Source organism: Rhinolophus hipposideros, assembly GCF_964194185.1.
Source record: "Rhinolophus hipposideros genome assembly, chromosome: 16".
Classification (NCBI taxonomy): domain Eukaryota; kingdom Metazoa; phylum Chordata; class Mammalia; order Chiroptera; family Rhinolophidae; genus Rhinolophus; species Rhinolophus hipposideros.
Window position 1 is genome coordinate 59608636 of NC_138062.1, and position 26990 is coordinate 59635625.

Here is a 26990-nt window from a genome sequence, read left to right on the forward strand (position 1 = left end):
CTCCCCAATCACAAGCACAACACCCCATTTTCTCTTCACAGCGCTTGCCCATTAAGTGAAATTTATTCATTTATATACTAGTTTACTATTCTATAATCCGTCTACCCCAATACAAGGTAATGAGAGTGAACACTGCTGGTCTTTAGACGTGTTTTGCAATGACTATTTGTTGACTATGAGGCACCTGCAGTGAACAATCTCTATTCCTTTACAACTTATGGATTGAATGAATAAAACAATGCATTCGTGGGTAAATGGGTGGATGAATAAATGAACAAAGATAGTGGATATCAGTTGCTCGCATTCACAGAGCGCCTGCGTCCAATTAGGCTCCCGAGACCCAAATGTTGCTGTACCACGTGGCCAGCTCGGCGCCTCGTGACCCGCTCCGCGACCACGGAGAAATCCGCCACTATCCCACCATGCACCGCTCTCTGTAGAGGACGAATCACTCTCGATTTCCGGCCTTCATTGGGTCGCAGAGGTCAGTTGCCCTAACGACCAGCTCGTTCCCGCCTCTAACTTCGTCACTTCCCCCCACGCCCACCTGGATAATTAACGCGCTTGCGCAAATGACAGCCCGCGCGCGAGGAGGCTCTTTCCGCGCAGGCGTCGCGCCTGGGGGGGCGGGGTTGGGCGCCGCTGCGGTGCGCAGGCGCAGCCGTCGGTGGGTCGGGGTTCGGCGGCCTGAGAGGTGAGTCGGTGGGCACGGGGCTGAGCCAGGCGAGCCTGGGGTCCGCGGCTCGGGGCTCCCGGGGCTTTGGGCTCCGTAAGGGGAGGGCGGGCTGAGGCTGGGGTCGCCGCGATCCACAACAGTGTGCTGCGTGAGTGGGCGGCACGGAGGGGAAACTGAGGCTGGGTGGCGTCGGGCAGGCCCTTGCCAGCCCTGGCCTTCGTCCTCGGCACCCCAGGCGCGGGAAATGCTAGTTCTCAGGCCCGTGGGTGGACAACGGGAAGTAAGAGCGCCCACATGTAGTGGTAGCACTATGGGTGTCCGCTGCTGTCGGGAAACAGCCCCTTTCAATTGGGGGGCCCCCCATTCGTGGGGCTCAGGTCGGGGCTCCTGTCCCAGCGCCGCCGCTCTCCATCTGGGTGATCTGGGCCACCCTCTTGACTTCTCAGAGTCTCAGTTTTCCCCTCTGTAAAACGGGCTTCGTCACAGTCACCGCCTTGGGGGGTTCGGGACGGCGGGGAGGGGGGTAAAGCCACCGAGCGCCGCGCAAAGTGAGAGCACAGAGGGATCGGCAGCCTCTTATTTACACTGAGACTCTTCTGCACGCTGGACGCGGGGCGGGAGAAATCCGGGCTGGAGGACCAGCTCCACCGCCTCCCGCTGGCTGTGTAAGCTTGGGCAAGTCGCTTTCTCTTTCTGAGTAGCACCATTCTTCTGCTAGAGGGGCTGTAGAAATAGATGCCTGCTAGGGTTATTGTCAGGTTAGATACACCTAGAACATTTTTTAATCAGGTTCCTGGTGCTTGTTAAGAGCTCATTGGAGAATGGCTAGTCTGTTTTTCCTCTCCCTAGACCAGTGGTTTTGTCCACCAGAGCGGACACTGGGCAATAAAGGCATCCATGGTTGTCATGAATGGGGTGTGTTGCTGGCACTGAGTGGGTGGGCGCCAGGGGTGCTGCTCAACACCCCCACAGTGCCCAGGACGGCTCCCCAGAGAATGGTCAGTCCCAAATGTCAGCAGTCCCAAAGTTAAATCCTACTCTATACCACTGGTTCTTCACCAGCAAGAGCTTGAGAAGGGTTTTGAGAGAGGAGGCACAAGAAATCATGTGCAAGGTTTTGTGTGTGCACCGTTTTTGTGGGGAGAGGAAAGGGTACTTTGGCGTTTAAGCTGTGGCGTTTAAGCTACAATTCAGACTGCCTGGGTTCAAAACTGATTTGTGACTTAGCTGGGTGACCTTGAGAGGCAACCTATCATCTAAGCCTCAGTTTTCCCTTCTGTGGGATGGGGATTAGACAAAGCAACCCAGGCATCCAGCAAACTGGTCAGGGGAGCAAGTCCAGCTGCAGCTTGTTTTTGTAAATGAAGTTTTATGGATAGAGCCACACCCAATCGCATAGGCTTTAGCTGTGGCTGCTTTTACATTGTATTAGTAGTGTTGAATCTTTGCCACAGAGACCCTGTGGCCTGGGCAGTTGAAGGAATTTACTCTGGCCCTTTTCAGAAAAAGTTTGCTAGCTCCTGAAATAAGCCATTGCATGTGCAGCACTTAGCTCAGTGCCTGGAAGGTCCTTGGGACTCCAAGGATTTCACCTGAGGTTTACAATTCAGTCTTCTGGAAGGGTGAGTGACTGTAAATGAAGTTAAGCTCTGCCCCAGGGCGAGAGCTGTAGTCTTACTCTATCCTGCATTTTTTCTGCCAAATCCCAATGCTGGCTGAGTTAGGAAATGCTCTGACTGAAGATCTAATGAGGAAACCAAGTCCCAAAGAGCATGACCTCTGCGGGGAACCTGGTTGTGTGGTTCTGCATTTAACAGTGACGTCACGTTCTCTTGAGTCCATATGGATGAAATGCCCCCAAGTGCTGGGGTTCAAGGGCAGATGATCTGTCCAATGGCCCATAGTCCACTGGGGTAAGACAGGCCAGGAAACTGTCCTAGAGCCTTTTAGGAGGTGCTGGACCAGAGGTGGGAATCGTACTTGGCCTTTGCTGGAAAAAGAAGGTGTCCAGACTCTGTCTGAGATAGTGACTTTAGCTTAGTGTGGAAGAAAGAATAAGAGTTTCCCCAGTGGGTCAGAGGAAAGGCGAGCAGTCAGTTTGTGTGGAGCACAGAGGGTTCAGATTAGGCCCAGTGGGTGACACACCCGTGGTGAGGGGCCGTGTGCACACACGTGACGTTTCAGGGAGCTGTTGAGGATTTGTTGAGTGTGCAGGACATTCTGGTGGCATTTTTGAAGAAAACAGGGCTGGGCTTTGGGGGGTGGGCTGGAACCCGGGTTCTAGTTTGGGGGCAGCCCTTCTTGGATACAAGAGGGGTTCTAGGATAGAAGGGAGAAACATGGCACCAGCTTGCAGACACCTGTGTCTGTGACCGGAGCTGTGGAATGCCTGGTGGAGGGGCAGAGTGCCCATGGAAGTGGTGGGCCTCCTTCCGAAAGCAGGTGCTTCTTCTTGCGGTGTGAGGGTCTGGTTGCTCATTTTCAGTAAGATGTGCCCTTTTTCCCTTTCAGTCCTGGGCAGGGAAATGAATAGAGGCTGGTGTTGTTTTGTTTGTTTCTTTGTTTTTCAATGATAAAATGGAAAGGTGGACCGACAGCTGGAAGGGATTCTGAAGGCGCCAAAGAGGGGCTGTGCCCAGGACCCCTGCCCTCACCCCCAGCATCAGTGCACACTCGCCAGGCTCCTTCATGCACCCCGCGCCGTGGGGGGCCTTCTGAGAGCTCATACAGGCCGCACTGTTCAGAGAGAGAGTAGGCCTTGAGAGTGTTGTCCAGCAGCCAAAGCCGTACAAGTTGTGATTGTTCCAGAGACACCGGGTGCCTAGCAGCCAGCAAGCAAAAGAGCTGTCACAGTGTCAGGCTGGGCCCAGCTCTGAGCAGCAGAAAGTTTGTCGTCTCAAAAGCCGTGCATTAAAGTCAGATGGGCAAACTGTTCCCTGTCCTACCCTCTCGGTCAAGAGCGAGGAGAAGCAGCGGTTTTTAAGGACCGCCTGTGCCAGACCCTCTGCTCTGGACCCACAGGCCCTTTTCTGCGCTTCTCAAACCAAAGGCTCAGCAAACAGATCTGCAAGTTTGCAGCAAAGTCATTTGACCAGAAAAATCTGACTTATGCTGACCTAGAGCCTTTATTTTTCCACTTAGTATCTATCCGTGATTTTCAGCTAGGGGAGTTTTGGCCATGTCTAGGGACATCTGTGATTGTCACCACTGGAGGGGTGCTCCTGGCATCGAGTGGCTGTGGCCAGGGATGCTGCCCAGCCCCCCCCAGTGCCCTTGATGGCCCCCCACAGTGACCCAGCCCCAGTAATAGCAGTGCTGAACGGAGAGATGCTGCATTAATTATTTGGAAAAATATTGAATTTGATCCCTGCTCACAGGAGACAGCAAAATAAGTCCCCCAAGGTCACGTGGTGTAACCCAGGGTGACCCCAGCGTCTGTGAGTCACCCCTTCCCCCCTCCCACTCAGGCTGTGTATTAAGAGTGTGCAGCCTCCTGGGACCTCAGTCAGGTGGTCCTGAGGGTCAGTGGAATCACTTAACCCAAAGGGTCTCATGGGGGGTGATCCTGCCTCCCACCCCCTGCTCCCAGGGGACGTTAGGCGGCTGCCAGGGATGATGTTAAACACCCTGCAGCACAGGACAGTCCTCACACAGAAGAGAAATGAACCACACGTCGACGGTCTGGGTGGGGAAACCCTGCATTAGGTCACTGAATTTTCACAACAGCCTGTGAAGATGTCTCTGTTACCCCATTTTATAGAAGAGGAGAGTGAGGGTATCGACTTGGATTCTTTCAGATGTGACACAGGGACAAGGAAGGTGACATGCAGCTAGCCTCAGGCAGAAATGGCTAAATCTAAGGCATTATGACTTCAGACCTTGTCCTCCCTGGCTGGGGGGGGGGGGGCAGGCTTCAGGGGGGCCCTGACTTGTTGACACTCTGTATGTCACATTGGGGAGGCTGACACTTGGGAGGAGAACACATCCATAGACCAGGAGAAACCTGCAAGGCAGGCAGTGAGAGCTTAGACCAGGGAAAGAGAGTTGCCTCAAATTAGTTCAGTGGGGTTAGGACAGGTGGGGGCAGCATGAGCAAAGGTCCTGAGGTACAAAGGGCCAGGGGCATTGGAAGAACTGAAGGCATGCCAGAAATGAGTGTGACTTTGTCTTTCTGTTTCCTAAGCCCTCAGCGAACCCCTCGGTGGTCACCCCCTGCAGTGCCAGCTTTGTCCCGGGGACAGGAAAGTTATGCTAAAAATCAGATTTCCCGGGAGGAGAAGCAGACCCTTTACACACACACATACATACACCACCAAGCCCAGTGGGAACCTCATGTGAACCAATGCTGACTCCAGAAGGTCCAGAGTGGTGTCTGGAACACTGAGGCAGAGGCCAGCTGCTCAGCCTATGAACTTGCCTGGCCACCTGTCTGAACCTTTGACCCTTCTGTACGGCCCTGGCACATCTCCGTTCAGCTTGCCACCACAGTGATTTAAGGAGAAGGGGTCAGCAAACATCGAAGCCAAGAAGGCAACATGAAAGGTGTCATGTAGGCACTTGCATAACAGAAGAATACAGAAGCCATTCTGCGCTAAGCAGGTGGCTGCCCTGATGTGACATTTGACCCCTGATTTAGAACAGACTGTAAAACAGTCCGGGTCCCAGGATCTCAGAGGGTTACATCCCAAAGGGAGGAAAAGAAGGGTCTTTAATTTTAGTAGAATACACACACAACATGAAATTCATCCTAACCCTTGTTTAGTGCACAGTATAGTGGCAATTTGTACACTCACAATGTCATACCACCATCACCACCATCATCTGCAGAACTTTCCATCTCCCCAAACTGACACTGTGTCCCCATTAAACACTCACTCCCCTCCCCTCCCCAGGCCCTGGCCCCACCATCTACTCTCTGTCTCTGAATCTGACTCCCTGAGGACCTCCTGTGCGTGGGATCACAGTGTTTGTCCTTCTGTGTCTCTTACTTCATTGAGTATAATGTCCTCCGGATTCGTCCACGTTGTAGCAGGTGTCAGTGTCTGTCCTTTCTAAGGCTGAATGCTATCCCAGTGTGTGGATGGACCAGATTTCATTTATCCTCTCACCTGTTGATGGGCATTGCCCAGGTTGTGTCCACGTTTTGGCTACTCTGAGTCATGCTGTTCTCTGTCAGAACAAATATCTGTAAAGCAAAAACACTGGACATTTGGGGCATGTGCGTCTGTCTCCTTGGGTTTGGGGCCGGCAGACTGGCCTGGCCGGCTCGCTGTTGGTACCCTCTAGCTGGAAGGATGACCCAACATGTTAGGGCCTCACTGTCTTCGAAATAAGTTTATTGCAGTGTTTGATCTCTGTGGGTCCCCGTGTCGCCCCCAAGGTCTCCTGGCCAGTCCGGGTCCCAGACCATTTGGCATAAGTGGAATCACACACTGTGTGGCCTTGTGTGTCTGGCTTCTCTGACTCCTTTTTTAAAGAAGCAGTTGATAGATGTTGTTTTCCATGAACCAGAAACAGCTCGGAGCGCAGCCAGCCTCGCACACCCCGACTGCTCTTGCCCCGCGAGCGGCTGTGAGGTGCCAAATGCTGGCAGCAGCCCAGCCTGCGGTCAGCCAGCTTGGGAAGCCTGGGGCTGAAAGACCGGGGCCATGAGTTAATGATAGCAGGGTCAGGAGGCCTGCTCCTCAGGTTCTGGGACAATTCACCCCATTGGAGGTGTTTCAGGGGGGCCAGGACGCTTCACTCATGGCTCCCAGCCATGCCAGGTGGGCGTGAGGGACTTGGGACAGCGTATGGGTCCCCATCCCACTCCTGTGTCCTCTACCTGGGAGCGACAGTGAACATGGGAGGTCGCCGTGTGGTGGGAGTGAGACGTGCTACATGAGGTGTCTGACGCATCACAGGCCCTCAGGAAGCAGAACCCTTACTCGTTTATTGTTCTCCCAGCTCTGGGGACACTGAAGCCTGTCCCTGTCTATGGGGGGCCTTCAGCAACACCCCGGCTCCCACCCCCTCGATGCCAGGAGCACCCAAGTCTTGACAACCACAGATGTCCCCACACGTGGCCCAGTGTCCCTTGGGGCAGGGTCACTCCTGAGTCTGCCTCAGAGTACAGAACGTTGCAGAGGAGCCCAGAGGAGGCCTTCAGGCGGCCTGGAAAGGGATCTGTGCCCCGTGATACCTGTCTGACACCTTGGGTCCCTTGCAGGCATCAGGACTTGGAAACTTGGGGTTCACAGAACTGCAGGGCTCCAGCCATGCAGGGTGGCTCTCCAAGTCCCTGGGGAGACCCCGTGTGTTCCCCATCCAGCTGGTGAAAGGGTGATGACAGAGGCCCAGGGCCACGTCACCCTCTGGTGAGAGCAAGGAGGCAGGACTGTGAGGGGTGCTCCCCTGGCCTGTACCCCCAAGAGCAGGGGCTCTGGGCCCCACAGCCTCAGTGTCTCATCTGTGAAATGGGACGGTTAACTTTTTACCTCGCAGATAGAATTAGCCAATGTGCCTGAGAGGGGGACACCTGCAGGGTCCTGTCTGGGCAGCCCCAGCCCTCATGCTCTTGGCTGGGGTCTGCAGCTCCTGAAAACGTCCGGACATCGTCTCTTCCCGTCTCAAGATGGATAACAAGAAGCGCCTGGCCTTCGCCATCATCCACTTCCTGCATGACCAGCTGCGGCACGGGGGACTCTCGTCTGATGCCCAGGAGAGCTTGGAAGGTACTCATGGGCCTCCTGCCCCAAGAAGAGAATCCCCAGTCCCCAGCTTCCTGCCCCCACCCCTCCTCCTGCTTACTCTTCCCTCCTCCCCTCCTCCTTCGCCCCTCCTTTTCCTGTCTCCTCCTCCCCCCAGGCTCTGCCCTCCCCCTCCTTTCCTCCGCCCCCTTGTGCCCTCCTCCCTGCCACCACAGGGTGGGTGTGGTAGGTCAGGGCACTTGCCCAGCCATGGACATAGGTCCCCATCCTCATTTCATAGGCCAAACCGCTGAGCCCCAGGCAGGTGCAGGACTGAGTTCCAGCCCAGGGCTCCCCACCACCACACGCGCTGTCCCTCCATTGATTGGGCCGGGCCTCCTTCAGGTGGAGGCAGGCACTGGTGTCGGGGCAGAGGGCAGGCAGGGAGCCCTGCACAGGTGGCTGTCCCTGTCCCACATGGGATCGTGCCGCCCCTAGAAGAAACCCAGTCATGAAGATTCGGGTTCCAGCCAGAATCCCAAGAGGTCTGACAGAGTGTCCCTAGCACCTTGCCCCCCACATGGCATTCCAGGCTGGTCTCAGCACCCCAGCACCCCAGCCAGGTAGCCCCAGCATTGTGACCCCACCAAGAACCCCGCTGGGCAGGAACAGTGTCTTCCCTGCACTTCCCGCTTGCTGGGCTAGAGGTGTGTTCGTCTGTGCTGCGGAAATGGTTGGAGTCCAAGCAGGGCCCTGGGGCATGCGCTGCACAAGGTGCCCAGGTCTCTGCCAGCACTCCACGACAACTGAGCGCAAGCCCCCCGGGCCCCACGTCGTACATGTGGGTGCGCTCAGAAGAAAATGCCCGTCTACCTCACAGTGGCAATCCAGTGCCTGGAGACCGCTTTCGGGGTGACAGTGGAAGACAGTGACCTCGCACTCCCTCAGACTCTTCCAGAAATATTTGAAGCTGCTGCCGCTGCTTGCAAGGTGAGCTGGTCGGCTGCCCCATCACCCTCCAGGGCAGTAAGAGCAGCGTGGGTAGCGAGCACCTGTGGAAGCCCTCCTTTCTGGGCACCTGGGCTGCCCCACTTCTTTGCCCTCAGAGCTCAGTGGTCCTTGGGCGGCCCCTGACAGGGAGGGAGGTTCAAGGTGCAGGTTTGGAGGGTGAGGGGGACAGCGGGACTACCATCTTTGCTTTGGGACCAGGAGATGCCGCAGAGCCTGAGCCCCGAGCAAACCCCGCCTTCTGAGGAGGACTTGGCCGAGGCCGAGCGCCTCAAAACCGAAGGTAAGAAAGGATTCTCCATCCTCCAGGGCTGTGGGGCGGGGGAGGCCTGCTGGTCCCCGGCTGGCTCTGCAGCTGAGGGCGGGGTGCTGTTGAGTAGCGGGCAGCAAACCAGCCTTTGGAGATGAGGCCTGGGTGGGAGGTGGCTTTTAAGAACATGGATGCAATGACATGGAAAAATCAGATCTTCGCACGTGATGGGTGGGAATGTAAGTGGTACAGCTGCTGTGGGAAATGGTCACCACCTCAAGAAACAGTTCAACACAGTGACCACATGCATGACCCAGCAGTTCCACTCGTAGGTGTGTGCTCAGGAGACGTGCAAACACATCCACAAGATGCTCGTACATGGTTGCTCACAGCGGCACAATTCCCAGCATCCAAAGGTATAAACCGCCCAGGTGTCCATCAGTAGATGGTGGACATGCACAGTGTGTCCCGTCCACACTTGGGAGTGTTACTCGGCCATGGAACGGACGGAGGCGCTGACACTCGCCACGATGTGGATGGACCTGAACACACGGGGCTCATGAGAGACGCCAGACACACAGGCCACACAGTGTGTGATTCCGTTTACGTGAAATGTCCAAACAGGCACATCCACAGACACGAAGTGGGTTCATGGTTGTCGGGCTTGGGGAGGGGATGGGGTCACTGCTGATGGAGACAGGATTGCTTTTTGGGGTGATGGAACGTTCTAGAATTAGAAGTGATGGTTGCACAACTCCAAATATATTAAAACACCACTCAGTTGTATAATTTCAAAGGCTGCTTTTTGTAGTATGTGAATTACTTCTCATTAAAACTTGGCTATTTCTGAAGGGTGACAGAAAAATGACAGTATTTGAGATTTATGGTCCTGAACACCACACCCAGAGCAGTGACAGCTGCTGTCACCATTGGCTTAAGCGCTCAACACAAATAGCAGCCTCTTGCTCATGCCTGAGTGCTGCATCCTGCCCCCCAAGTTAGGAGGCTGGTAGGAAGAGCTGGGAACACTGCCTCAGACCCTTTGGGTGCCATGCGAACAGCAGGTGTGCGTTCTGTTCTTCCTCTAGGAAACGAGCAGATGAAAGTGGAGAACTTCGAGGCCGCCGTGCACTTCTACGGGAAAGCCATTGAGCTGAACCCCGCCAATGCTGTCTACTTCTGTAACAGGTAGCGGCCTGCACGGGCTGGGACGTGAGTGCAGCGTGTCGGCGGTGGCCCCCCCTGCGCCCCCCGCGCTCCCCCGCAGTCCCACATACACCAGGCAGCCAATGAGGGGTCATCCAGAGTCTCTAGTGACATTAAAATTGTGTGGCATTCTCTGCACAGATGTGGAGTCTAGAAAATAACCCAAAATTTGGATAATGTTTCATGCACTTGCTCAGAGCAGCACTAACAGTTGTGAGGAGTTATGTTGGGCCTGTACTTTTTTCTTTTTTCTTTCTTTAATTTATTGGGGTAACATTGGTTAACAACATTATATAAATTTCAGGTGTGCAACTATAATACGACGTCTGTACTCTCCATTGGGTGCTTATCACCCGAAGTCTAGTCTCCTTCCATCACCTTGTATTTGACCCTGGCCTGTGCTGTTAAAGAAAAGCCATGTTAGCTCTCACATAGCCTCGCTGTACAGAATATTGTACTTACAAGAGGGACTGAGGGGGCAGCGGGAGGAGAGGGATTAGGGACAGCAGGCGGTCACATGGTGCCCCCAGCATGGAAGGCAGGAACACGGTGCAGAGAAGACATCAGAAGGGTGCGTGCCTCCGGGCCAAACGTGGTTTTCTCTTTGGTTTCTTTCTAACTCTTTTTGGGGAAATAGTTCTAGAGTTACAGAAAAATTTCACAGATGGCACAGACTTCTTGAATACTCTTTGTGTGGCCTTGCTGCATTCCAACTTGTGTTTCCACCTGACGCCTTTCTGTGCTTCAAAGCCAGAAGAGCATGAAGTGGAAACACTAAAATCCACGATGGTGATAAAAGAATTGTGCCTCATAGCCAAGAGCTTGGACGGTGGTCTTGTGAGGGGTCTTGGGTGTTTTTTAACAATCCTGGCATATTTGGCAATGGGAAGAGTCTAGACAGTAGAGTCTGGTAACTGGGTTCAGAACCACGTCCCATCACGGCCTGTCTACTGTGCAGTGTTGGGCCACACCCCTCTGCCTCCTTCAGCCTCAGTTTCCCCCCTGGTGAGGGGGGGCAGCGCAGCCCCCCAGCAAGTGGATTCCCACGACAGCCTGCATTTATCTAACCATGTAGTACATACATATGTATGTAAGTATGTACATACGTGCAGTTAGATGGGTAAACCGAGTCCTGCCCCCAAACGGCTCCTCCTGCGCAGCCAGCCAGGGATGTAGCTCTCTGACCGCCCTGATTTGTCTCCCCAGAGCTGCAGCCTACAGCAAACTCGGCAACTATGCCGGGGCCGTGCAGGACTGCGAGCGAGCCATCTGCATAGACCCGTCCTACAGCAAAGCCTACGGCAGGATGGGGTAAGTGCTGGGCGGGCGCCCGCCCCTGGGGCCAGGTCTCTGTCCATGCCCAGGCTGTCCCTCTCCCCACATCCAGCACATTCCGTCTCCCAATTGTGTGGAGGTTTTTCCACCCCATAGCCAGCTCTCCAACACTAGCAGGTGTCCAGCAGTTTGGCTCAGTCCTAAGATCACCTCCCTGGAGTTGGTGCAGACCCCACATGCTCAGGGCTTAGCCCCACAAGACCACTCCCACCTCAGGTGCTAGTCACAGGTCCAGGCTGTCACCTGTGCTTCTGACCAGCCAGCTTTAAGTCAGGCTTTTCCACAACCCTTCCTCAGGTTTGTTAATTCTCTAGAACAGGACACAGGGACATGCTTTATCTGCATTCACCGGCTTGTTAGAAAGGATACAGATGGCCCAGTGCAAGGCCCAGAAGGGGCCTGGGCGCAGGGTTTCAGGCCCTGTGGAGTTGGGGCTGCACCACCCTCCTGGCACGTGTCCATAGTCACCTTCTTTAGGTGTTATTCATAAGGAGGTTCATTATGAATAACAAAGGACACACCTGTGACTCAGGCAATTCCAGCGACCTTGGAGCTTGATGCCAGGATCAGGGATAAGGACCAAGTAGACATCTTTACCTGCCCAGCCCTGTCCCGCCTCCTCAGAGCTCCTCCTCGGTCTCCGAGCCCTTGGTGTTGGATACCACTATCCACCAGCACTAGGAAGTCTTAGCATCTGTCTTGTTAGCCCCGCCCACCTCCTCTTGTGTCCTCTCCACCGAGCCCAGGCTGGACAAGCAGTGACATCGACATGCAGACAGTCTGGGGGCGGGGCCACAGGAGAGACAGTATCCTGGCATTTCTCCCTGCAGCCTGGCGCTCTCCAGTTTGAACAAGCACACGAAGGCCGTGGCCTACTATAGGAAGGCCCTGGAGCTGGACCCCGACAACGAGACATACAAGTCTAACCTCAAGATTGCAGAAGTGAAGCTCAGGGAGACTCCCAGTCCCGTGAGTCGCCCCGGGGAGTGAGGGCTGTGATTCTGGCGGAGTGGCCGGGCAGGTGCCCTCACAGCTCACAGGCTGAGGCTGGGCTTGGCCTCTGTGCAAAGAACATCTGTGCTGTTGGGGGACCTGGCATTTGCTTCGTCAAGTATGAGACACACACGCGGAAATGCTTGTCAGGGCGGAAGACTTTTTTATCCTCGCAGGTCCACAGAAGCAAGAGGATACAGGCCTCAGGGCCACATGGGGAAGCACCAGGGTAGGTCGGGAGGCAGAGGGAGGAGGAATCACGGACCAGACCTTTGTGGTTTCTCTAGGAGGAAATGGTGAGGCAGGGGAAACGGGCTGTGGAACATGGGGTGGCCCTCGTAGTCTGGCACCTCGCCCTGGGGTGATTAGGGCAGAGGGATAGTGGCCTGGAGTGTGACAGCCCCTGTAGAGGAGGGACGAGGGGGTGGGCTCTGAGGTGACTGTCTCTAGGAATTGGTCACCCCAGGGAGGGGCTGTCCCTCCAGAGTCTGCCAGGCCTCAGGTATCAGAGCATCAGAAAATGAAAGACGGGCTAACACACTGCTTTTTCCTAGTGGTGGACAGCGGGCTTCATGCATCTTCTGAAGCACCCCTGGCCGCAGGGCCTGGCTGCTCAGGCTGAGAGCATGTCTGTCTGAGCTGCACACCTGTCTTAGAGCCCCCGCGTGGGCTCACTTCTCAGTTCCCGGAGCTAGTGGCATGGTCCTGGGTCCACAGGCCACTAACTGGTGCTTTCCTCTTCCCCACAGACAGGAGGAGTCGGCAGCTTCGACATTGCGGGCCTGCTGAACAATCCCGGCTTCATGAGCATGGTAACTGCTCTCGCCCCACCCACCCCCCAGCCGCGTCCTCACTCACCACCTGGGCCTGCCAGGGTGCTGCCTGCCCTAGGCCAGGGCCACTGGGCCGTCCTGGGCACAGCAGTGCTGAGCAGCAATCTTAGCCCCACACACTTGATGCCAGGAGCACCCACAGATGTCCCAGATGTCATGTGTCCCCTGGGGGCAGCATGGTCTCAAGTGAGACACACACACCCGTATTAAGCACAAAAAACAAACTGAATCCTACCTCTCCCGACTGATTAACCTGGGAAAACTACATCCCGATAGCATGGTGCCCTCCTGGCAGGGGCACAGTGACAGGGCTCTGCCTGCTGCCCCAGGTTCAGATGCACCAGAGTGGTAGGTGCCCCGGAGACGCTTCTGCTGTCCTGTGAGAGTGGGCTCCCAGCTGTGACCCTTTGGGACGGATCCCCACACACACGTGTCCGTCCCTGAGTGGTCTCACTGGGCCTGAGGCTGCACTGTTGGCTTCTGGGGCCTCGGAGTACAGGGCTTCAGATTGTCAGGGAGAGAAAATTCCAGAAGCCACTGGCAGTTAGAAAAACATCCTCACTATAGCAAGGCACATCTCACCTACATGGGCAGAGGTCACGCTTTTGGTGTAGGTATAGGCATCTGCGAAAGCCTTGGTCTCCATCGATGGATGGGGTGAGCAGGCACAAGTTGTCCAAAGGGTGTCCTGGCGCGGGCACTTGGCCTAACGGCAGTCACTCCTTTCAACCTCATCCACTCCTTTCGACCAGTTTCCACCCACTGCTGGGTTTTGTACTTTTCTTGGCATGGCCACACTCACACATTTCCATGTTGATGTCTCAGACCGTGGTTTTTATAGGTTCTAAGATTAAAGGTCATGTAACTTCCCTCAGATATGTCAACTATGGCATAATTTTGCCAGCTGGATGAGAGATTATTGACTGGCGTGTTGATAATTAAACTCTAGGTCTCTGTCAGTGAATTCAGTTTATGACGTAGTGTCATCATGGAATAGATAATTACGAACAAAGTGACACAGAAAGACTGGTGGCTTTCAGCAAGGCTGAGTGGTTGGGACACAACGGTGGCCCCAAAAGCCAACAGTACTTACCTTCCAGTCCTTGACAGAAAGGCAAACAGCCTATGAGCCGCTCTGGCAGGCAGCCCTTTCAGTCCCGAGCCGTCCACTCCCTGACCTGGGTCCTAGGGAGGTGTCCTCAGTGGGCGGGTGACTGCACGGAAGTGCCCAGTGCATCACTTATGCTGGAGCGAAACTGGGCGCTGACTGGCTCTCCTAACGTGTTCAGTGGCCAGAAAAAAGATCCAAGATGCATCCACGTGGCAAAATCTAAGCAGCGAGCAGAGAAATGATGAGGTGCCCTGGAATCTCTTAAAGTAAAGGTCCCAGGCGGGATTAAAGTGGTGAAATGGGAGGGTCACCATGAGAGTAGAGGGGTGTGGAGGGGGAAATGGGACCTCGATTGAGACCAGGAGACCAAATGCCGGTGCGATTGGCCTGTTGCTTGGGTGGGAGAGCCCAGGGCTCTCTCTCATGAGGATGTGTGTCCTCAGTTAAGACGTGTTGGAAGCTGTCTTGTGACAATCTGTTCTTTTCTTCAGGCATCAAACCTGATGAACAACCCGCAAGTTCAGCAGCTGTAAGTGATAGCCGTTCTCCTCTGGGTCTTAGGTTGTTGTGGTAAAATATACATACTCATACTATTTTAACCATTTTAGCTTACAACTCAGGCATTAAGTGCATTCATAGTATTGTGCAGCCATCACCACCGTCTAATTCCAGAACGTTCCTTCACCCCAATAAGATTCCCCATCCCCTTCGCTCCCACCCCTCCCCCAGACCCTGGCAACCGCCAACCCACTTCCTATCTGTGGCTGTGCCTGTTCTAGATATTTACGTAGGTGGAATCTCATACTATGTGGCCTTTTGTGTCACAGGCATCTCCCAGTGTCACTTGGCCAGAATTGCCCCGCTGAGAATCATTGTCTTGAAGGCAAAAAGCTGTGCCTGGGAAAGCTGATGGGATTCGCAAGGGCTGCCATCAGGGAGAAGGTTGGGCCCTGAGGGCCTGCCATGTGGGCGAGTAACTTGCTAGCGGAGGGCAAGGGCTGATGGGAGCCGCCCGGAGGTGCAAGTCATGGGCTCTCCTTGCAGCATGTCTGGGATGATTTCCGGAGGCCACAACCCCCTGGGGACTCCCGGCACCAGCCCCTCGCAGAACGACCTGGCCAGTCTCATCCAGGCGTGAGTAGACCTGCTCAGTGGGGACTCAGGCGGGCAGCAGTGCATCACGAAACGGGGGAGGGACACGTCAGCTGTGTCCTGGGCGCTCTAGGTCCCGTGTCCTGTAGTGGGTGGCCCCACTGCCCTCGAGGGGCGCACCTGGGGGCATGTGACTGTGCCAGGGCTTCCCAGCCCCGCTGAGCCCGGCACCTCCCCTCAGGGGTCAGCAGTTCGCTCAGCAGATGCAGCAGCAGAACCCAGAGCTGATCGAGCAGCTTCGAAGTCAGATCCGAAGTCGGACGCCCAGTGCCAGCAACGACGAGCAGCAGGAGTGACCACTCACGTAAGGCCCCTCGGGGTGCCGGTCCGGGCTCTCAAGATCTGGAGGGTCACCCCTAATCACTAAGGCCAGGCAGGGGGAATCTCGGGTTCTCGGGCGCCCTTCCAGAAGTTCCTCCCCCTGCCCACTCCCCTGGAGGGAGGGATGAGGGCTGAAACCCACTGCTCCCTGGAAGGGCTTCTTCCTGAGCGGTGACAGGTGACAAGCATGCCTGTGTGCACGCGCAGAGTGTGCAAGCAGCCTCTGCAAGGTCGCCTGGGTGCGGGGAGGACAGGCAGCACCTGCCTCTCCTTCCTGCCCAGCTGCTCTGCCTGATTTCGTGGGGCTTTCGTTTGTTTGTTTGTTGGTGTGAGCAGATGTTACATGTACGATTGCTCAAAAATGCACTTGGGTTTTCCCAAAGGGTCCCTGGTGGCCTTGGCTGGCTCAGTTAGCCATTTCCAGGGCCCCTGACCTCTGCCCTGTCCTCTCCAGTGACTCCACTCCCTGGGTGTGGGTGGCAGGCGGCTTTCTTCGCCAGGATGTTGGCATTATGCTGTGGTATGACCTCTCTGTTGCCATATTCCTTCTCACCATGATTTTTTGTAGAAAATGTGAAGAAAAACCAAAAAGGCAGAAAAAACAATTTTACTCTTTCTACCCAGAACAACTTATGTTAATATTTGGGTCACTTTTTCTTCCAGTTTTTTGCCTTAATTTTAAGAAAAAACATAGCTGAGGTCAATTTTGTATTCGTTATTTGTTGGAACCCTATCCCCAAAGTACTTTCACCGACGTTCTCACCGCTGGGGCCCCAGAACCACCTGCAACAATGGCTGCGCTCTGTTTCTGTGCTAACCCAGCTGCCACCAGCCACATGGAGGTGGAGGATTTAGATTTCAGCAATGCCGGCCCACAGCAGTGCCCTCCCCAAGTCTGGGCACCTGCCTGACTGACTGCCCTCATGTCCTGTTCCTCCAGCCATCCCAACGCCATCAGGTCCTTCCTGGCCGACTAGAAGCCTCCGCGCATTCTGCCCTTTTCTCCTATTGGACTGCCTGAGAGAGAAAGAAAAAGAAATTGGACCTGCATGTTCAGAGGATTTTTATGATTTTTTTTTCCCCGTCGCCCTCCCTTCCCTTTTTGTACTCACGGCTCCCAGACCCTTCTCTAAACAGAACCAGCAAGCTGTGAACACAGACCAGCACCAATCTCCCCGCTGGCCCCCCAAAAAGTATTTTCTAGAATATTCTGGAGTAGGAATGGGCCTCGGGCTACTTTCTGACAAGCAGCTGGTTTTATGTCCAGCCACATCCAGAGCGCCTTCCTTGGATCCCACCCCCTCGATCTGTCTTCAAGGGGCCTCCCCAGCCGGTGAGAAGCCACTTTCTGAGTCGACCTTGGCTACTTGGCCATGCCCTGCTCAGACGAGCTCACTGCCAGCCATGGTCTGGGTGCCCGTACCCGCCAGGCCCTTGGACCCAAGTTCTTGCATGAGGGACTCCAGATGCAGACTCCTAGAAGACATGTTCATTGCCCCGTGCCCGGCAGGAGCGAGAGTGGGACTGTGGGACTGTCCCGGAGTGCAGGGCCAGCTCTGGGGACTGCTTCCCATCAAGCGTTTGGATGGACGCACATCTCACCCTCCAATCGTCCTTCCCTGGTATTCACGCTCCACAGCCCATTAGGAGCGTGATCGTGACCTTCGGGCCTGGCCTCCATGCCGTCCTGGCCTGCCTGTGTGTCCAGCCCCAGTGCGCACCCCTGCTGTTCTGGGGCCCTGGTGCCACCCTCTTTGGCCTTCAATTGCCGAGCAGCCAAGAGCTGCCTCCTGGGAGGGCAAGCACTCAAGCCTAGGCCAGGCAGCCTGCCCAGGACTCGAGTCCACCGTGGATGTCCCCACAACCCCTGCTTGGAAGGGCTTGGTGGGGAGATTGGCCAGCGCCCTGTACCGGCAGCAGTGTTGGAGGCTCCCTGATGGTCTGCAAGGTCAACCCCGTGCTATGTGTGTTATAGGAAACTAGTAGGAAGAAGGGCCACCACCAACAGTCATCACTGGCCAGTGAGGTAGCCCTAACTCGAGTGCTAGTCATGGTGATGAGTGTAACGTGGGGAATAAATAGACATTGTGACCTCTGCTTGTCTGTGTTGGCGTCTGGGTGCCACCCTTCCCTCTCCCTGCCCCACATTTCCAGAAACGTCCCAGCCTGGAGTTTCTCGATTGCCCACTCGTCCCCACTTGACACACTGAGCACTTTGTGTGCCAGGGTTGCGATGGTTCAAGAAACAGCAAATCTGGGCTGTCCCCATGTTCCTTGCTTTCCTCACCTTTGACCCCAGTCCCACCCCTGTGTAAAGGATGACCCTACAGATCAAGCCAGACGTCTAGGATTTGGGGGGCAGGACAGTAAGGTTATTGTGCATTGCCTTTCTAGTGTGTTCTAACAGCACATAAATTCTTCCTCCCATAATCCAAGGACCCAAACTTCTATAACCAACTGCTCTAGGGGAGAGACGTGGTCTCAGGAAAGAGCCCAAAGAACCTTCTGGGCTTGTCTCAGCCCTGATTCTAGGGTGCTGTGTGGGCTCTGTGGACATAGAAAGCACTCCATGGTCATTTTGTAAACCGTATGTGGAGTCTTGATTCCTATTTGCAGTATCCCACGGACGGTACTGTCGTATTCATTTCATAGATGAAGAAACAGCTTCAACTGTCTTTCTGGAGCAGCCTGACCCCCAGTTGCAGTGCCTGTTCCGGGAGGGGCTGGCTGAGGACCCCACCTCCGTGTGAGGGCCGCCCGCTTCATCTACAGATGAAGAGATGAGTTTGCAGGCTCAGCAGTTATCCTCCCACAGATCACAAAGTACCACCTAGGAGTCAGCTGCACTAGGAAGCACTCAGGCTAGTATGGATGGTAGATGTGGGCAAGAGTGAGGTGTGTGTCTCCTGCTAGGGTTTACACCAGGGGTGATTCTGTCCCCAGGGAGCGGTGGACAATGGAGACATCTATGGTCATGACCGGAGGTGCTCCTGCCGTCGAGTGGGTGGGGCCAGGGATGCTGCTCAGCACCCCGGTGGCCCCACAAGGAGTGCCTCGGCCTGATGTCAGCAGTGCCCAGGGGGAGACCCTGCTTTAGGACAATGGCTGTCAGTGTGTGACACCCCCTCTTCCAACCCAGCATCATCAGCTACTTGGAGCTTGGTAGAGATGCAAATTCTTGGCCCCCCACCCCCAGTCATCTGGGTCTGTTTTATTTTTTAATTCAAGGAATTTTATCTATTGTGTAAAGAGAAGGTCATCTGGCTCCCCAGAACATTCTGAGCTCCATTAAGACGGTCCATTTCACAGCTCGCACTCCAGTTCTTAGAGGTTAAAACAGCTCCAAAGGCCCCTGATCATGAGCACCGACAAGAGCCACTCATCCTTTGGCGCCCTGGTGTTTGAGCTGTGCGTGGGTTGTAGACGCTTACTTCCTGGTCTGGCCGCAGCCCCTGAAGTAGCTAGTGGAGCATAAGGTTGCTGCCTACGAGGCAGGGGCAGGCCTGGGAGGCAGTTCCCTTACACTAATCACTGCCATCTTGGCCTGAGGAGGCTCGTCCGATTTGGGATCTGCAGCATTCTTGTGTAGCCCCCATTCTGACCCTGCTACCGAGGGGCCAGTCCTGGAAACAGCTTTGGGAGCACGTCTTTCTCTGTGAGCCAGGGGTCGGCCATGCACATGGCTCCTTTGTTCGTGTCTCCCAGCTTCCCACAGTCGATGAGCCACTCGGCGTAGCCCTTCATCTCGTCCACGCGCACCCCTGAGGCCTCGGTACGTTAGTGTGCATTAGTCGCGTAAGAACAAGTCGCTGTGGGACTTGGGACCAAGGCCCAGCGGGTGGGGTACGCTGCCATGGGAGATGGTGGCAGCGACTGACGGCTGCGTGTTCCCTCCAGTCATGTTTTAATGACATCTCCAGGTGATTCTGACACCCACCAAGCTTTAAGAACCACTGGTTGGGTTTGTCTTCTGAATGCACTTAGTCAGCCCCCAATGGGTTCTGCATTGTAAACAAACAGCCCAGGTGATCCGCCCCACCGCATGTTTAGAGAACCCCACTTTGAGAAACACTAGTGGGCACTTGAAGGTGAGCCATGCATTCAAGAAGCATCTACATGTGCCTCTTAGGTCTTCCCCGATGGTCTCCATGCCCTGCCTCCTCTCCTGTGTGTCCATCACTGGGAGGCCCTGCACAGCCTCTAACAAATTTACCCCAAGCTCAGCCTAACTGTTCAGGAAAGATCCAGAAACTTTCTGGTTTGGAACCACTAGTAGAGTGGGGAAGAAAAAAAAATGAGGAGCTGTCAACATCTCACCCTAGAAGCCGGTGGGTTCTTTGTGTGACTTGATGAGAAGTGTGTCATGATAATTACTCCATCCCACATGGTTTAGGAATAGGATATTTCTGAATATTTCTGTCAGAGGTGCATTGAGAAAAAAAAAGGTAATTATGGATTTAGCATAAGTCGTGACTTGGAAAAAGCTTCCAGGAGTAGGTTGAGCCTGGCACAAGACAGTGGCTGCCACTGCAGATGGAGTTATGAAGGCTCTGTTTTCTCCATCTCCACACGCTTGGCACGTAATTCCTCCGGGCTAGATGGCAAACCTCACCCAGATAAAGTCCCAGGAAACGAGTAAGAAACAAAGTGTGCCTCTCTCTTTCACAGAAGCAGGGTTCTCAACCATGGGCAGTTTTGCTTCCCAGGGAACACTGGGCAATGTCTGGGGACATCTGTGGTTGTCACGACGGGGTGCCCCTGGCATCGAGTGAGTGGGGGCAGGGATGCTGTTCAGCCCCCACAGTGCCCAGGGTGGCCCCCACAGATAAGAGCCAGCCCCAGTGTCAGCAGTGCCAAGACCGAGAACCCCAACCTGCAGTATGACCAGCACACAGCCCAAGACAAATGTGTCAAACAAATATCCCACGCTATTTTGCCGCCAGTAAAATTAATTTGTTCACTGGCTCTAGAGTGCCCCTGCATCATTGCAGCAAAGATTTCACCCCAACCCGGATAACTTGAAAACCCAAAGCTGAGTCACCCCACTCCTCCCTTTTGCAAAATCAATGATTTCAAAGTGGGAGCAAAGACCAAACGCTCTGGTGTGGCCCTCGTACATGAAAAGCTGCGGCCACCAGGTGGCGTGCCCGCACCACAGCCTGCTGGCTTTCTCCATCCCTGGTGGGGCTGCATCAAAACCAGAAGGAAAGAGGCGGCATCTAATCTGAAACCACCTGAGTTTGAGCCTAGAAATGGCTCCAGTTCTAGAGACTAGCGTTTTGCTTTCAGAGCTGGTTACTAGAAGTGTAAGTCGTCCCAACCAGGGACATTCTGCTGAGCGTTGTCCTGCAATGCGGCCACCATCCTGAGTTCCCTGATGCGATACAAGGTCAGATAATATGAATCCTTTCAGCACTGAGGTTGGAGGGTGCAAACCACAAATTCTGCTCAACTCGTGGCTGTTCCCAGGTCTTTGTAAGGTCAGGTAGACTGGGGAAGTCCATTCTATATTCTCTCTTGTATTTGTGCTTCTTAAACTTATCAAAGTGTAATCTACATACACAAAAGTGCACACATTATAAGCAAACAGCTCAGTGAATTTTCCCAAAGGGAACACACCCGTGTCATTGGCACCCAGAACAAGAACCGAACCTGACCAGGACCCCCATCATGCCCCTTCCACTCATTACCACCCCAAAGAGTTACACTGCCCCAGCATTCGGTGCCATTGGGTTAGTTTTACCTGTTTTAGAAATGTATACAAATGGAATCTATAAGGTCTGACAATTTAGTCATGAACTTGTTGCATTGATGTTGCTAATCTTTTTTGATATAAGAGGGATTATTCATTATGAATCTGTACCAACTGGACAGTTAACCAAGTTTACTACTTGGAAGTGCTGAAAAGGCTATGTGAAAAAGTTGGATGACTGAACTTTTTGTTAACAATTCATGGCTCTTGCATCACGACAATGCACCGGCCCACACAGCACTGTCTGTGAGGGAGTTTTCAGCCAGAAAACAAATAACTGCATTGGAACACCCTCCCTACTCACCTGATCTGGCCCCCAGTGACTTCTTTCTTTACCTGAAGATAAAGGAAATATTGAAAGGAAGACATTTTGATGACATTCAGGACATCAAGGGTAATACGATGACAGCTCTGATGGCCATTCCAGAAAAAGAGTTCCAAAATCACTTTGAATGGACTAGGTGCTGGCGTCGGTGCATAGCTTCCCAAGGGGAGAGCTTCACAGGTGACCCTAGTGATATTCAGCAGTGAGGGATGTAGGACTTTTCTCGGATGAGTTCATGAACTTAATTGTCTGACCTAGTCCAATTCATAAAGATTGTAGAAGAAAATATAGATAGAGGATGGTTTGGGGTAAGCAAAACTTTCTTAAAGAGAACACAAAAAGCACTGTGATGGTTAATTTTATATGTCCACTTGGCTAGGCCACAGTACCCAGATATTTGGTCAAACACCTGTCTTGATGTTGCTGGAAAGATGATTTTTTAGATGAGATTAACATTTAAATCAGTCAGCTTTGAGTAGAGCAGATCAGCCTCTATAATGTGGGTGGGCCGCACCTAATCAGTTGAAGGCCTTGAGAGCCAAGACTGAAGTTTCCCCAAAAAGAGAATTCTTCTTCCAGATGGCCTTGGGACTCAAGCTACAACATCAATTCTTCCGTGGATCTGCAGCCTGCCGGTCCACCTGTAGCCTTCAGACTTGCTAGCCCCCATGGTCACTTGAGCCAATTCCTTAAAATCTATCTACCTATCTACCTACCTATCTCCTCTATTGGTTTTTCCCTCCTTTGGAGATCCTGACTAATACAAGCTCTAACCGTGAAAAATTGTTTTTAATCAACAAATTGTACTGCATTAAAAGAGAGGGAAAAGATGAGCCATTGAGTGGGTGAAGGCATTTGCAACATATATTTGACAAAAAATATAAAATACTCTTACAAATCAATGAGAAAAAGAGAAATAACCCAATTTTTAAAATGAGCAAAACACTTAGAAAGTCATTTCAAAAACCAAGATATACAACTGGCCTCGATTTCAGTATACATCAGGAGAACACTAATTAAAACCATAATATGAGATGACTATAACAGAATGGCTAAAATGAAAAGACAAAAGCAAATGCTGTTAATTACAAAAATGTATCAGCGTCCCCAGGACCGCCCTAGGTGTGGGGATTTGTGGGGAGGACCCCAGGACTCAGCAGTGGTTGTCCTCACAGCCAGGGTTTGTACAGAATCAGGAAAGAGCAAGATGAGCTGAGGGAGAAGACAGGTGGGGCGGGGCCCAGAGACCAGGTGCAAGCGTCAAGTCCATCTTCTGGTCACCAGGATGCACTTAATTCCCCCAAAACGAGATGTGACAGCACGTGTGAGGAGTGGTCCCCAGAGGGCTCACAGAGACCCAGTGCCCAGGGTTCTCACTGGGCATGTGCGAGATCCCAGACTCCAGGAGGAGTGTGTGGTCAGCATAAACCACGTGTTTGCACAGACCGTGTAGGGCCAGGGAGCCCCCTGTCAGTGAGGGTGGCAGGAGCCCCCAGCGTCCAGTTCCAAATGCCACTGAGGGCCGTCCTTGCAAGCTGGCCTTTCCCAGGACAGATGTTAGGCCTGCTGTGTTAACTGTTTTCTGCACCTAAGGGGAAAAGTTAGCTACACATTACGTTTTCAGCTGAGCACTGGCGTAGCCTAGGACCGCTAGATGTACAATTCTGCCTGCGGATGTATGCTGACAGCAACATGTATGAATGGCAACCCAAAGGCGGGCCAAGGACTGTTCAGCAGTGTTGTTAGCAACAGCCAACACCAGAAACTACCCTAAAGAGCAACCATAGCAGAATGGTGGCTGATTGGAAGTCAGGGATAGAGGGGCAGGAGGGAATTTCTTTTCCAAATAAAGTCTTTATTTATTTTATTAGTTTCAGGTGTACAAAACATTGTAATAGTTAGATATTTACACCCCTCACAAAGTGATAACCCCCCCTCCCCAATCCACTACCCTCTGATACCTTGCATAGCTGTTACAGTTCCATTAACTCTATTCCCTATGCTGTGCTCCACATCCCCTGGGCAGCTACACCATCCATGAAGTGGCCTCTCTAATAAGACAAGTGTCCATAGGATATCCTACCAAATCTTTACAACATTATTGATTATATCCCCCAAACTGTCTTTTGTATATCTGTGGCTGTATTGTGGTTACCAATTTGCGCTTTCTAATCCCCTCACTTTCTCCCTTATCCCCACACCCCTTCCATCTAGCAACCCTCAGCTTTTTCTCTATATCTCTGAGACTGTTTCTAATTAGTTTGTTCAGTTATTCTATTCTTTAGATTCCACATATAAGTGAGATCATATGGTATTTGTCTTTCTCCATCTGACTCATTTCACTCAGCATAATGTTCTCTAGGTCCATCCATGTTGTTGCAAATGGTAAGATTTCATTCTTCTTTATGGCTGCGTAATACTCCATTGTACAAATGTACCATAGTTTCTTAAGCCAGTCATCTACCGATGGGCATGTCGGTTGTTTCCATGTCTTGGCTATTGTGAATAGCACTGCAATAAACGGGTGCACATATTGTTTCAAATTAGCATTTTGGATTTCTCTGGATAGATACCTAAGAGTGGAATTGCTGGATCATAAGGTAGTTCCATTTCCAGTTTTTTGAGGTACCTCCATACTGTTTTCCATAGTGGCTGCACCAATCTGCAATCCCACCAACAGTGCACAAGCGTTCCCTTTTTTCCACATCCTCGCCAGCACTTGTTGTTTGTTGATTTATTGATGATACCCATTCTGACTAGAGTGAGGAGGTATCTCATTGTGTTTTTTTTAATTTGCATTTCTCTACGATTGTGAGGTTGAGTATCTTTTCGCATGTCTGTTGGCCATCTGTTTGTCCTCTTTAGAAAAATGTCTCTTCATGTCCTCTGCCCATTTTTTAATTGTTTGTTTTTTTGGTGTTGAATTGAATGAGTTTTTTTATAAATTTTGAATATTAACCCCTTGTCAGATGTATCATTGACAAATATCTTCTACCATTCAATAGGATGCCTTTTTGTTTTAATGATGGTTTCCTTTGCTGTGAAAAAGCTTTTTAGTTTGGTGTAATCCTCTATGTTTATTTTTTCTCTTATTTCCCTTGCCTGAGGGGATATATCAGTAAAATATTACTAAGGGTAATGTCTGCAAATTTTCCTCCATATATTTTCTTCTACGAGTTTTATAGTTTCAGATCTTACATTAAAGTCTTTAATCGATTTTGAATTTATTCTTGTATATAGCATAAGGAGGTGGTCCAGCTTCATTTTTTGCATGTGTCTGTCCAGATTTCCCAGCACTATTTATTGAACAGACTATCTTTACCCCAATGTAAATTCTTACTTCCATTGTCATAGATTTAATGACCATATAGGTATGGATTTATTTCTGGGCTCTCTATTCTGTTCCATTGATCTATGTGTCTGTTTTTATGCCAGTACCATGCTGTTTTGATTACTATAGCCTTGTAGTATGATTTGATGTCAGGTAGCATGATACCTCCCATTTTGTTTTTATTTCTCAAGATTGCCGTGGCTATTTGGGGTCTTTTATGGTTCCGTGTAAATTTTAGGATTGTATGTTCTATTTCTGTGAAAAATGTCATTGGTAGTTTGATACGAATTGCGTTGAATCTATATATTGCCTGAGGCAGTATGGACATTTTAACTGTATTAATTCTTCCTATCCATGAGCATGGTATGTGTTTCCATTTATTTGTATCTTCTTTAATTTCTCTCTTCAGTGTCTTATAATTTTCTGAGTACATGTCTTTTACTTTTTGCTTGAATTTATTCCTAAGTATTTTATAGTTTTTGAAGCAATGCTAATTGGGACTGTTTTCTTAATTTCTGCTTCTGACAGTTTATTATTGGTGTATACAAATGCAACCGATTTCTGAATATTAATTTTGTGTCTTGCTACTTTACTAAATTTATCAGTTCTAATAGTTTTTTGGTGGAATCTTTGGGGTTCTCTATATATAGTATAATGTCATCTGCATATAATGACAATTTTACTTCCTCCTTTCCAATTTGGATGCTTTTTATTTATTTTTCTTTTCTGTTTGCTGTGGCTAGAACTTTCAGCACTATGTTGAATGAAAGTGGGCAACCTTGTCTTGTTCCTGATCTTGAGGGGAATGGTTTTAGCTTTTCCCCATTGGGTATGATGTTAGTTGTGGGTTTGTCATATATGACCTTTATTATGTTGAGATATGATCCCTCTATTTCCACTTTGCTAAGAGTTTCTTTTTATCATAAATGGCTGCTGGATTTTGTCAAATGCTTTTTCTATTGATATGATCCTATGATTTTTATTTTTCATTTTGTTAATGTGGTGTATCACATTAATTGATTTGCGGATATTGAACCAACCTTGCATACCAGGAATGAATCCCACTTGATCATGGTGTATGATCTTTGTTAACATATTGCTGAATTCTGTTTGCTAATATTTTGTTGAGATTTTTGCATCTATTCTCATTAGTGATATCGGCCTGTAGTTTTTTGTTTTGTTTTGTTTTTGTAATGTCTTTGTCTGATTTGGGGATTGGGATGATAGTGGCCTTGTAAACAAGAGTTTGGGAGACTTCCCTCTTTCTGGATTTTTTGGAACAGTTTCAGGAGAATAGGTGATAATTCTTTTTTGAATGTTTGGTAAAATTCACCTGGAAAGTCATCTGGTCAAGGGCTTTTGTTTGTTGAGAGCTTGCTGATTACTGATTCAATTTCACTGGTAGTAATCAGTCTATTCAGATTTTCTTTTTCTTCTTGTGTTAGCCTTGGAAGATTGTACGCTCCTAGAAAATTACCCATTTTTTCCAGATTGTCTAATTTGTTGCTTATAGTATTTTCTCAAATTTTTTTGTGTCTCTTTGGTGTCTGTTTTCACTTCTCTACTTTCGCTTCTGATTTTATTAATTTGGTTCCTCTCTCTCTTTTTTTGATGAATGTGGATAAAGGTTTGTCAATTTTGTTTATTTTTAAGAAACCAGCTTTTGTTTTCATAGACCTTTTGCATTGTTTTTTTGGTCTCTATTTCTTTTACTTCCACTCTGATCTTTATTATTTCCTTCCTTGTACTCCCTTTGGGCTTATTTTGCTATTCTTTTTCCAGTTCCCTTAGGTGTAAGGATAAACCGTTGATTTCAGATTTTTCTTGTTTCTTTAGGTAGGCCTGCATTACTATTAATTTCCCTCTTAGGAATGCTTTTGCTGCATACTATAGATTTTGGGTTGTATTTTCATTTTCATTTGTCTCGAGGTAGCTTTTTATTTCTTCCTTGATCTCATTGTTGACCCATTTATTATTATTATTGTTATTATTATTATTATTATTATTATTATTTTAGATTTTATTGGGG

At 51.2% G+C, this 26990-nt stretch overlaps 1 protein-coding gene across 8 annotated transcripts; it reads left to right on the plus strand.

Annotated features, from left to right (window-relative positions):
• The first annotated feature begins 578 nt into the window (after positions 1 to 578).
• SGTA (small glutamine rich tetratricopeptide repeat co-chaperone alpha) lies at positions 579 to 17652 on the plus strand. Of its 8 annotated transcripts, none has more exons than XM_081077723.1 (12): positions 579 to 694; positions 7250 to 7389; positions 8225 to 8334; positions 8554 to 8635; positions 9691 to 9790; positions 11015 to 11119; positions 11974 to 12112; positions 12886 to 12948; positions 14572 to 14609; positions 15125 to 15214; positions 15414 to 15536; positions 16494 to 17652. In XM_081077723.1, the coding sequence occupies exons 2-11, from the start codon at positions 7290 to 7292 to the stop codon at positions 15526 to 15528; spliced, it is 942 nt and encodes a 313-aa protein (XP_080933849.1). In that variant the 5' UTR covers positions 579 to 694; positions 7250 to 7289; the 3' UTR covers positions 15529 to 15536; positions 16494 to 17652. The 8 variants fall into 8 exon arrangements, with proteins under 8 accessions (XP_080933849.1, XP_080933852.1, XP_080933851.1 ...); XM_081077726.1 differs by having other exon boundaries at positions 585 to 694; positions 16376 to 17651; XM_081077725.1 differs by having other exon boundaries at positions 585 to 694; positions 16217 to 17650.
• The last annotated feature ends 9338 nt before the right edge of the window (positions 17653 to 26990 follow it).